Source organism: Zingiber officinale, chromosome 5A (assembly GCF_018446385.1).
Source record: "Zingiber officinale cultivar Zhangliang chromosome 5A, Zo_v1.1, whole genome shotgun sequence".
Classification (NCBI taxonomy): domain Eukaryota; kingdom Viridiplantae; phylum Streptophyta; class Magnoliopsida; order Zingiberales; family Zingiberaceae; genus Zingiber; species Zingiber officinale.
The window spans coordinates 140,335,398-140,348,133 of NC_055994.1; the positions used below are offsets into that span (position 1 = coordinate 140,335,398).

A 12,736-nucleotide genomic window follows, 5' to 3' on the forward strand; every position below is an offset into this window, starting at 1 on the left:
CAAAACCTCTAGTCCACCACTAGGAGTGCCAAAAATAATAATGAACATCATATTTTCACTCCTTATAATTTTAGAAATTCATAGAAACTGAAATGGGTGCAATCAGAGCTTTCTAGATCGATCAGTGGGTTTCGGTCAAAACTCACTGATGGACCTAGAGAGCTCCGATTACACCCATTTCAGTTTCTATGGATTTCTAAAATTGCAAGGAGTTCAAATATGGTGTCCATTATTTATTTTGGCTTTTTATAGATGTTAACAAGTAAAATCAAAGAATCGGCAAAAAAACTCACATTGGGCCTGATATGGACTCAAATCAGTCCCAACGTGGGCCTAATATGGAATGATTCAGGCCCACGTTGGGCCTGATATGGAATGATATCAGGCCCACGTTGGGCCTGATATGATTCCATATGGGCTTTTATGTCGATTATTTGATTTTGCTTGTTAATATCTATAAAAAAAACAAAATAAATAATGTACACCATATTTGAACTCCTTGTAATTTTAGAAATCCATTGAAACTGAAATGAGTGCAATCGGAGCTCTCTAGGTCCATCAGTGGGTTTTGACCGAAATCCACTGATCGACCTAAAAAGCTCCGATTGCACCCATTTCAGTTCTTGTGGATTTCTAAAATTACAAGGAGTCCAAATATGGTATCCATTATTTATTTTGGCTTCTTCAAATGTATTAAAATGTGATTAGAAATTGACTAATATTATTCCTATATTATACCGACAGATAAGAGAGAGAAGTGAGAGAAATATAATGAAAAAAAGAAAAATAGTAGAAAAAGTCAAATTATCAGGAGGGTAAAATAGGAAATGGTTTTAAAAAAATACGCTCTTTGATAAATACCAAAGTAGTGTACACTTTTTGATAAATTCAGATTTTCAAGTACGTCCTTTGGTAAATTGTCGTTTCTTTTTAATGAGACTGGAACCCACTCGAGTAAAAACAACTCCACCCTGTATATATTATTCTTGATACATACTCAGTCCCGTTGTACTATGCCAGTATGCCCCCCACGTGTGCACCTCCGTCCCACGACTGACGGACTGAGGGACGGACACAACAACAATGGAGGGCCATCCCTACTATCACATGGTCTGCCCTCTCAGTCACACACCAGAGGCACGCATTGGGGGAGCATAAAACAGCTAGATACATACCATTACATGTTACATCTTTATAATTTATTTTATCCTTCCAATAGATTTAATAGTTAGCATATAAAGTTTTATTATAGAGTTCGAATCTCGATAAAATTAAGATAAATATCTCATTTATATATTAATTATAATTTATCACGTATTCATCTTTTACAATCATCTTTATAATATATTTTTCTTTCATTATTTTTATCATTACATCTGTATTATTTCCACATTGCGTGCAGTCGAAATTGGTAGCCCATTTGCCCTCTCCGAGCCGGCCCAACATCTCGGCTATTTTACTTCATGATCAAGCAACATCTCGGCTATTATACTTCATGATCAGGTAAATACTGCCCTGCCGTAAAACTATAAAGCCCAGCTTAATCGATCGTGAGCTGAATGAAGCCTTTCTGCGATTACTACTGACATCTGCTCGTGGGTTGGACTTGGAGCGGAAGCGAGGAGCATCTACCAATTCCTCCGCTGTTTGTTGCGACGAACACCGGAGGTGGAGAAACCCTCGATCGGCGCCGATCGCAGGCCGACGGTGGCGATGAGGCCTTACGTGAGATCGATCGACATCAACGCCCTCGCTCAGAGGGTGGAAGTCGACAACCGCATCTCCCTTCCCTTCTACTTTCGCATCGCCGATAATCTCCTCAAGCAGGTTCCCTTGCTTATCGACTCCTGTTCCGATCCCAATCTTGTGCCCTTTTGTCAATTCGAACTATCGTTATTTGTCATTATTATTATTATTTACAAAAATCGAATTTTGAACGGATTTTTTTTTCTTTCTCAATTCAAACTATTTTTTTAAGAAATTCGAAGATACCTTTATGAATAAGAAATAAGAAGGGGGAAAAGGAAATGTTGATGGTCGTTTGATATGAATTTTGCTGCTGGATATCTTTCTGTGGTAATAAACTTTCATGTCCTGTCGAGTAGCTATATTGCGAAATTTACAATTTTTTATCCTACTAATTTCTGGGTAGCTACTAGCAATTCTCAAAATGGAGAAGGAATGAAAAACTAAAAACTATCTGACTTTCTAAGGATGATACTAAAATTTTGCATACGTGCAAGGTTTCTCCCAAAATAATATGAGCTTATGAAAGAATCATAGCATCCGTATAAAAGATACTACGGTTTTATATTATGTCTTTAGAGAAACTCCATGAAACTTTGTCTAAGAATATCAAGAGGCAGTTATGTTTTATTTCAAATGTTGTGTTTATACCTAAAGTACAAAAACATATACTTCTTTGATACACAATACATTTATCAAGGAACATATATGAGAGAAAATACATAATAGAAGAATCAAATGATTCCTAAGATTATACTTGGTCCATTACAGCCTTTTTGGTTTCTAATGCTTGTAGACTGTGCTTTGCTTCAATTTTTTTGGCATATTGACATTGAACTGTTGAGGTGGACTTGATTATATTTTGTTCGACAAGACCTTTTTGATTTCATTATTCATTGCCAGATTAAGTGATTTAACAGTACGTGACTTTCTAAATTCAGATGCTTTCTTTTATCTTCAGGCTAGAATTTATAGGGAGGAGAAAAATATCATTGATTTGTACATCATACTTCTCAGATATTCAAGGTATGAATCCTGTCAACTAAGATACTGTTTTTATGCTTTTTTCCACCAAAGATTGTGGCTAGAAAAGTATCTGTTCAACAATCTTCTACGTTTTTTGTTTTTCCCTTCTATTTCAATTGGAAGCACACTACAATTTTTGGTTTTTGATAAGAATTTTTGGACTTAAACCTTATGGTTGCAGCCTGTTGTGTGAGACAATTCCCTGCCACCATGAATATCAGGCACTTCCTCTTGCGTTTAAGGAGGTTGGTATGGCCATTTTGTATTTTCTCAGACTTTGTAGTATTCTATTGATTGATAATTATTAGTATTTTTCCAATAGAAATTGTTAGCTGTAATGAATGAACTAGAATCGCTAAAGCCAGAAGTTCAACGCCGAGTTGATGAACTTAACCGTGAGCATATGATACTAAATTCTAGTCAGAAAAGGATCTCCACTAGTTCAGCTCCGGCTAAGACACAAATCCTCTCTAATTCACACATTGAGCAGGTATGCTTTTGCTGTTTCTCAGATAGTTGAATGATTGAACAATGATTGAACAATGCTTGATCAAAGAAAAGTTTGCGTGAGTATAACACTGTCAATGACGATGAGTACTTGATTCATCTCTGGCATAAATCCTAACTTTGAACTTTGCTATTAATTATTATCTTGTTCTCACAAATGCAGATGCCTGTAAGTAATACATCTTTGTCCTCATGGAGGCCTTCTAACAATAAGATTCAAATTGTGTCGCCAAACAACTTGCAGACAGAGAGATCATTTCAGAAAATGTATGTAGATAAATTATTTAATCGCCCTTAAACATTGTGTTGCCTAGTTTCGATAGGAATTTTGGAATTATGGAAAGAATCATTAAAACCAGAAGTTGCAACAGATTCAGGTGAAAGGAAAATTCATTGGATGTTTGATGTTTCATGAAAAGCTTAAATATTTTGTCAGAGCTAACCAATATATAGCCATGGCAAAATACATAAAGCATATAGAAATTAAATAAAAATAGTTCTTTTGCTGATAACTTGGTCCGATAAAATAGAACTATTCAGGGGTATAGACTTTTTTTACAAGTTTATTATTTCTATTTTCATTATCTCTAGCAAATTTAGCCTATTTTATCTTTTGCCTTATTAGATGGCTATTGTAAACCCTATAAAAGAGGGCATCATGTCATTATTCTATTCATTTAAGCATTAATGCAAAGTTATCTATTTGGAGTCCCCCTTTCCTTTCCTTTCCTTACGACCTTACGAGTGCATTGCAATCCTATAAGACCATTAATTGAGCCCCATGGTCTAATCTGGTGTTGTGTGAGTATATCCTCCCATTTAACATTTTTTATTACACTGTTGTCATCTTTAAATTTCAGTGGCTCATATGCCTCAAGTGCATTTTTTTGTATATCTTAGGATGTAAATCAGTAGTGTATACTCTCGGTAATGATTTATTCCAGTGGTTCAGTTAGGATTGTTGGACACCAGAATGGTTAATAATGCGTCCTCTACCACAAACACATAAAAGGGACATGTATACAATGTAGTCATTCTTCCTTTGGCTACTTATCTGATCTTTTATAATTTCTGATGAGATTTGGCAGCAATTGATTAGAAAAATGAGTCCAATCGCCAACTGGTGATTGGAAATCTTGCACTCAACAGAAGAATACACGAGTTGGACACTAGTATTAGTGGGCGATGGGGCTCACTTCAGGGTTACTATGGCTACTTTGGCTCAAAGAATCAAACTACCAACATAAAGAACAAGTACCAAAGCTCCTTGTTTTGGTTCCACATGTGTTGGCACAAGACAAGGAAAAACATTTTATTTCCAAATCATTTATTCATAGAAGTCTGGTGGGTTTGTTGTGATTGTTTTTCTGAAGTTCCATGCTGCATATATGTTGTTTTTTGATTGTTTAAAATATAAACATCATCATCAAGTCGTGTTTATCCCAACATTGAAGTTGGCTATGTGAATTCTATCCTCCATTGAGATATATACAAGGTTATATCCCAGTGTCTAATTCATAGATTTTGTAGTATTTAATTTCACAGAACACTTTGTAGCGCACCTCATACCATCTGTGCGCTTGATAGTATAATTAGTTGGTAATGCAGGAGCACATTTCATCATGTTAACTGATTACATTGACTTGGAATGGACTTTGTATGTTTTTTATTCTCTTTTTGAGTTTTGATTGGAGATGAGCTCCTTAAAGGAGAAGTCACAAGGAATGGAATATTATCTTCACAGGCCTACAGGAATTCCATCTGGTGAGATGTACCTAGGTTCTTCTTGATAACTTGTTCTGTCGCCCAATAAGGGGATTACATCTTTCATATTTTAAGAATTGATTGATTATCCAGACTTCTGTTGTCATGAAATGAGCATGTTGATCAGTTGTCTGTTGCTTGTTCTTAAGGACTATAGTGTTGGATGACGTGTAGGTTATTGGGAATTTCAGAATTTTTATGGATTCTTAAGTATGTCTTTAACATTTACTTGGTTTCCACGGCTTCTTTCTATAGATTGGTTTAGGAAGTTATTTAAGATGTATCAATTTAAAGTCTTTATCATCTTTCTCTATTGAAAGGTTTTTAAAACATTAAGCTGCTGTTTGTTTATCTTTGTACTGCTGCCACTGATACTGTGCTAAAAATATGCATGACAAGGTCTTAATCTATTAGTACTTACTTTACAGATCCCTTGGCCTACTTCATCCAAAAGAAGAAACCTTATCTAGGCACTCCATTTTAGGGTCTAATGGGCTTTGGGGTCCCAATTCAAGACCAATTACTGGTAGAAGGGTAAAATCCTTTTGTTCTTGGCATATTTTTAGCCCTTCATTAGCATAGTTAATGGCTTTAATATTTTTTGCTATTTGGTACAGGTCCAGTATCCAAGCAATTCTGAGTTAATTCAAGATGCAAGTTCAAGGTGAAAATGTTTAGTCTTGATGCTTTACAAACTGCTTCTGTTACATGATTTACTTGTTTGAATTGCATAAAAAGAACCACTACTTTGTAATAATGTCAAGCAGGCTGATTCAAGATGTGCAATCCAGTTCAGCTGTGATAAATGAGGGCGATTCTAGAAAGAACAATTATGATCTGGACTCAGTTCTGTCCCTTGATGATGGTAGATGGTCTATTGCTGTAGAGGAATCTGATTCTATTATCAAAACCGCAGCTCAGGAAGATTTTGCTCATTTGAACATAAGGCAACCATCTCCTCCTCCAGTTCTAGCCGAAGTGCAACCTCAGTTGTTTGCAATTCCCCCATCCAGAGTTGCTGATCCAAGACCAGGCCCTGCAAATCCTTCACAAGAAGGAACAAAGTCTTTTCAACATATGCATGTTGTAAGCACTCTTCCTGGTTTATGTGTCACTCAAAAGATTGATTAACATAACCTAGTTAAACAATCAAAGCTTTCATTTTCAGCCAGTAAAGATGATGGAATCATTTTTGCGGCTAGCGGAAAAGAATACTTTCAAGAACTTGGAAACCTGTGGAATTCTTGCAGGTGCATTGGTAAGTAACCTTAAGTTACATTTATCTATGATTTTCAGTAAAAACTAACAAAAAATAATGTTATCTAACATAGCTGGTTTTGCTTGATACCTGATGTTATCCAATGTTTTTCTTGTAGAAAAATAGGATGTTTTATGTGACCACCTTAATAATCCCAAAGCAAGAATCAACATCTGATTCGGTATGAATCTTGTTACTCTTTCTGATAGATTATAATTTTATCCCTCATTACCAACAGCATATTGTGATTGGGCTTGACATTTTCTTTGTCTTTGTAATTTGATTGCACTATGACAATCAACTTAGTACCAATGAGCTTTTGTTGCTAGTTATATACATAATAATAGCTACGAGAGAATATCTGGTTATATCTAAGTGTTGTGTCTTCTCTAGTGTGTTAGTTATCTGTGCATGTTGTACATATCATCTCCTGCTCTTAAGCTGATTCACAATTTTATTTGTTTACTTTCTCTGTATAGTGTCTCTTGATTTTGTCATGGCATCCCCCCTTCCCCCCCAGAAATAATTCTGGTTGTTGATGCCGGAGAAACTCTTTGAAAAGATTCTTGGATATAATTGACTTTGGTCTTAAAGAGCCTAGTTGATTTGATTTTACACATAATTACAAATTTATGTTTCACTTGTTAATTTTTGAGCCTTGTAAATATTTCCATCCTTGATTTTTTCCCCCCTATTGTTAATCACTTGTTGTATGTAATATGTGTTCTTTTCTTCCAGTGCCAAACTACTGATGAAGAAGAAATATTTAATGTCCAAGACAAGCTCTCTCTGTTTCCTCTTGGGTGGATTCATGTAAGTCTTCTATGTCACTTGTGCTTAGCATAAAAATTGTTTTTTCCCCTCATTTCTCTTCCTAGTGGCATTGTTGAAACAATAATTGAAGTGCTATTAGGCTTCGCTCTTCATCTTCCCTGTTCTTGATGAATTTAAAGATCACAATCATGTTTGTATGCTTATATACTTGTCTTTTTTTGTTTTCCTATATTTGTAGTGATTTTAAACATTGAAAATGTATTCTTCTAACTCATTTGTGTATTGTCACGACTCAATGTGAAGGGGAGCCTTGGGACAACGGTACAGTTGTTGCCTTGTGTCTCGATGGTCACAGGTTCAAGTTGTCAAAACAATCTTTTGTAATATAAGGTAAAGCTGCATATAATAGACCTTTCCCCATACCCACATTGACAGGAACTTTGTGCGGTGGCTATCCTTTTTTTTGTGTGTGTATTGCCATGAATATTTATCCTACAACTATTGTGTGAGTAGGAATCTCCACTCTTTCAAACTGTGACACACCATTCAGTCTCACAGAGAAAGATGTGACTGACTAGGACGTTTATAGGTTTATTTTAGAATTTGTGTCTAATGGCTGAATCTTGTAAGTTCATCGGTCAATTTTCTCACTTGAATGGGCTGTGGCACAAACATGTAGAAGCTAAGATGTGATTGGATTTTTTTCTTATTCAACTATTTAAAACATTATGCATCTTTTGGTATGCCTGACATGATTTTTGGCGAATTCTATGTGTCTACATATTAGTTATATGATGTATGACTTGTTCGTTATAAGTCAATTCATTTGGATTATTTTCAGACTCACCCAACGCAGACATGTTTCATGTCATCAATTGATCTCCATACTCATTATTCATATCAGGTGAAACTTCAAAACCTTTTGTACTGCTTCTTTTTGTTAATTTTTTTTTTAATCCATTTTATATCATTTAACCATGATGTTGTACTGTGCTGAGTAATTATATGTAGTTTCAGTTACAAAGTAGATCTTTGCATCTTTTAAAAATGTTTTTCCTCCAACTTACATATCATTTTTAAAAATGACAATATATCGAACTCCAAATAGTTATATTTAGGCATTTGGTTCAAAGGAGAGGTGTTCAAAGGAAAGTTGTATTTTCCCTATTCATTTTCAGTATAGATTATCTTTTACCAGTTGATTTCACCTCTTTTTTTTGGATGAACTCACAAAAAATAAATTGGTATTTTCTATTCCAAGATTTCTATTGTGCATTCTTAAGAATGACTAGAGAAGTGTGCACTCACATTGCACCTCATTCCTGAGTTCCATAATGTCTTAGCTACATGTACTGCCTCACACCTCTGATAAAATGGTTTTAATGATGCTGACAAATTTTGTCCTTTAACTATCTACATCTCCATTGCCTATCTGTCAGTATACACATTCCATGTCCCACTCACTATTTCAATAATAATTATTTTTCACGATGATAATTCTTATGTAGTCGAAGACTGGAAGAAATATGACTGGAGTTATAGGGAATGGCAATGTTTGATCGGTCATGTTGCTGATACTGCTTTTGATCATAGTTTTTCATCCTAAACTACCCAAGCATATACTTAACATGTTGTCATAGGATATTTTCTTTTAACCATATATTAAACCAAGGGTTTAGTCAACAATCATTTGTCCTTACATTTATGTTACATTTCTTTTTTTTTTTTCCACACTAGTTGGAAGTAAACGAACACCAGTGTCACCTGACATTACATCTGTTGATGCTTTTGCGGAGATTAATATTTTGAAATTATTTCTAAGCCTTCGCCTTGTTATAACAGATTATGTTACCAGAAGCAATTGCAATTGTTATGGCGCCAACAGATACATCAAGGTAACCATGTCCTTTCTACCTTAACTTCTATAAGCTTATACTTAATCATTGACGTATAGTCTTTCCATTTTCTATGCCATGGATCAAGAGGTTAAAAGAGGGAACATGCAATAACCTTTCTCATAGGTACAATAAATAGTTGTAACAGCCAATTAGATGTCCAGTAAAACTGATCTAGTTAATTCTATGAACATTTGGATGCGTCTAAAATTCTTTTTTTATTAGTGGGTATAATTTTTTGGATTACTATTCTATGGTTTTAACACTAAAAAAAATGCATCCTAATGTAGTTTCTCTACATTATATTTGCTTTTTATGGAGAAGCTTCATGTTGTTTTCCTTTCTACAGAACACATGGTATATTCCATTTGACAGATCCAACAGGTGTTAATCTGATACGCAATTGTCAAGAACGCGGATTCCACCCACACGAGGAGCCTCTTGATGGCACTCCTATTTACGAACACAGCTCTCATGTTTACATGAATACCAATATGAAATTTGATGTCATCGATCTTCGTAGCTTGTGATTCAAGCATTTTGCGGAAGTGTGTCCAACTCACTGGAGAGATCTTAGAAGCAACATTCTGTTTATACTCCGGCAATTTGCTTGATCCATCCACGTACCTATCCATGCTCAAATTCCAACTGATATCCTCATGTCATATGTTCATGTTACCCTATTTATCGAAGCATGTATCCAATTGTGAGCGACGAGTGTTAAACCCAAGGGAGGCACCTTGTATCTCTTTGCTTTGGGTGTTACCTTGTTTAGCATTCGCGTATATGTCATTCCTCCAACACTTGGAACCGAAAAAAAAAATGAGCTTCTAATGGTTGCAATGGATGTTGTGGCTAACGGCAGTGATTTTTATCTGGGAGTGGTGGTGATGATTGGATATATTATTTTGTTATTAAAGATGATTAAAGTTGTGACCAATATCTGCGTGGAACCTTCCAGTTTTATTAAATCACATTATTTTTAATGTGTATTAAATGTGTAAAGAATAATTTTCAGTTTTACTAGCATGCCAAGTCCATTAGTAATTCTAAGTTTAGAATGCATATGGATTTGGTTTTTTACATTGTGATCTCTTTGGCTCCATTTTATTGTAACGTGGGCACATGTTGATTCCTTCACTCCAGACGTTTTTTATTGTTGGCCTCATAATGAAATGAAGGCAGTAAATTATTATGATCCAGCAACCTCTTTATGTAGGAGAAATTTTATTCTCTAAAAATGATTGGTGATTTGATTCATACTGTCAAGTAGCTATACCTACTTGACTAGATGTTCCCTGGTCTCCTCGGATGGGTCTAGTGATTAGTACATGAGATGTTATCATAATGAGGTCTGGGGTTCGAATTTCGACAAAGTCAAGGTAAATACCTTCTTTATGTGTTAATCAATATTCTAAAGATTAGTAGCTGTTCGTGATTTACCTTCTCCGTGTTGATCTTGAGATGGATTGATGGAGACGTTGGGGGCGAATGAATTCGTCTTTTGTCATAATTGACTAGATGCCCTCTACTTCATTATAATACAATTAGTGTAAGAGTCTATCACATGTATTGACACGTTATCGAAGATCCTAGATTTCATGAGAGCGTGCAGGTGAAATTTGTTTTAGTTTAGAATTTCATGCATTGAAAAACACTTTGCTGACAATTATTATTACTCTTTTAACCTCATCGACCCCAGATGACAGAGACAAAATTATGTGGCGGCGTAGGAAGACTTTTTATGAATAGAGCGCCATTCATCTCACTAATAAAATCTTAATCAATTATATTTTCAACCGCTAGTTCCTTGTAACTTCCAATTAAACCCCAAGTTAGAACTTTAACTCTGTTTTTATCTTTAAAATAGATCAACAATATTATTATTTTCATTCAATATGAGATTATAAAATTGACAACATGTGAGTAAATTGAAAATGCCTATCTGCACGTCATGCCCTGTTATTTTAAGTGCAATATCAAATCAAATATTTTCCCATTTCAGGATCACTATCAGGAACAAATCGGGAATTTCATATTGAGAGGGGAGGGGCGAAAATATGTATTGACTCTGAGAGCAGATTTCTGCCCCAGCCACATCAACCAACATAGCTTGGCAAGAAGGAACATGGATGATTAAACAAGTAACGCTTTTGCAAGTCAGAATAAAACTGATCTAATGTATCCATATTAATGATATGAATAGTGTGACTATTGTAAGTATCTTAACTTTTAATATGATTAATTGGATTAAGCTAGGTTCTGTATATTTGATGTCTTGTGTCTGAGTGTATAGAAAATCTTAACTTTTCAATATAAGAAGTCGAGTAGAAGACGTAACGGATGAGAAAGATGGTACGGAATCTGAGGGAGGAGAAGTTGTGGAAGAGTACACTGCTGGAACGAAAAGGACGCGTACTGCGATTCGAGGGACGAGAAGCAAGGGAAAGCCTACTCTAGGAGAATGTCAGAATTTGATTCGGGTGAGCTCAACTCTAGATACACAGAGAATCACCCAAGCAACTGGAGCAGAAGTCGGACAAATTAACACGAAGTTGACTTGTCCAGACGCCTGGACCAAGTCCAGGTGCTCGTACTTTAGGCGCTCAGATCAGGTACGAGTGCCCAGATCCAGCTTGGTACAGAATAGGCGCCTCGTCCAGACGTTACTGCAGATAACATTCGGAGTCTATATCCACAACACTCTAGGCGCCCGGACCGGTTCAAGCACCCGGGCGAGGATAGAACTTTATTTTCAAGAGTCGTTGCGAAGCAGATAAGGTGCACCGCTAGGGGAGCTCAAACCTACTTCAGGCGCTCGAAGCTGCCAGGTCAGCCAAAGGTCAAATCTTACGAGAGTGCTATAAAAGGAGAGTTTGTTCTCCTGTTTGTACAACAATTGTTGGTTCTTGTGCGGTCGGTAAGAGACGGGTGAGCTGCCTAAAATAGAAGTTAACCTTTCTCGATCTTTGGGCTTTAGCAAATACACACTTAACTAAAGTAAAATGAAATACATAAAAAGAAATATGAGACAATCAGATTGACTTGGTTTGTAATCAAAAGATTGCTACTCCAAGGCAATGACAACTCACTAAGATCTCCTTCTACAAGTGAATCCTCGAAGGTAGAGAAGCCTCGTACAAGCATTGAAAGTGTAAATTAAAAGTATAGAATTCGAAATGAGATTACAAAAGTGTGTTATCTAAACTCCTAGGACCAGAGCTCTGTTTATAATTCATTGGTCGAAATAGCTGTTTTAATGATGTGGCACTTTCAAGTGCATGGACCTAATATGGACGACCCTAGTGGTGAAAGTTTATCAGCTTCGCAACGGCTTGGAGATAAAACTTTATCTCTGCCCGAGCGTTAGACTGGTCTAGCCGCCTAGAGTGTTGCTGATATGGACCTAAGACCTATCCATATTACAACGGCTCGAAGAGGCACCCTGATCGGTACCAAGGTGGGTCGAGCACCCGGACTTGGTATAGACACCTGGACAAGTCAACTCTGTGTTGACTTGTCCAGTTGCAGCTCCGGTCATTTGGGTGATTATCCGTCCATCCAGAGTTGAGCTCACTTGAACCCAACTCTGGTCATCTCCTCGAGTAGACTTCAACTCTGGTTTCTCGCCCCTCGGAAGCGTCGCACACATCTTTCTTGTCTGCCAGTGTACTTTTCAGCAATACCTCATCCCTCGAATGCTCCGAGCTTGTTGACTCGCTTCCCGTGTCATCCTTCTCCTTAGCTATGTCTTCCGCTCGACTTC

The 12,736-nt window shown here is 36.3% G+C and overlaps 1 protein-coding gene across 1 annotated transcript; it reads left to right on the plus strand.

Annotated features, from left to right (window-relative positions):
• The first annotated feature begins 1,499 nt into the window (after window positions 1-1,499).
• LOC121982122 (AMSH-like ubiquitin thioesterase 3) lies at window positions 1,500-10,172 on the plus strand. Its single transcript, XM_042535033.1, has 14 exons — window positions 1,500-1,827; window positions 2,708-2,772; window positions 2,954-3,017; window positions 3,095-3,262; window positions 3,443-3,546; window positions 5,472-5,577; window positions 5,661-5,707; window positions 5,811-6,129; window positions 6,212-6,301; window positions 6,420-6,482; window positions 7,040-7,114; window positions 7,917-7,979; window positions 8,918-8,970; window positions 9,320-10,172. Exons 1-14 carry the CDS (start codon window positions 1,714-1,716, stop codon window positions 9,498-9,500), a joined length of 1,512 nt encoding a protein of 503 aa, XP_042390967.1. The 5' UTR covers window positions 1,500-1,713; the 3' UTR covers window positions 9,501-10,172.
• The last annotated feature ends 2,564 nt before the right edge of the window (window positions 10,173-12,736 follow it).

Coding starts and splice junctions, on each gene's coding strand:
- LOC121982122 (XM_042535033.1), top strand. CDS start 1,714: ATGAGGCCTTACGTGAGATCGATCGACATCAACGCCCTCGCTCAGAGG. Junction 6,302..6,419: donor GAATTCTTGCAGGTGCATTG/GTAAGTAACCTT, acceptor TTTTTCTTGTAG/AAAAATAGGATGTTTTATGT. Junction 7,980..8,917: donor ATACTCATTATTCATATCAG/GTGAAACTTCAA, acceptor TTGTTATAACAG/ATTATGTTACCAGAAGCAAT.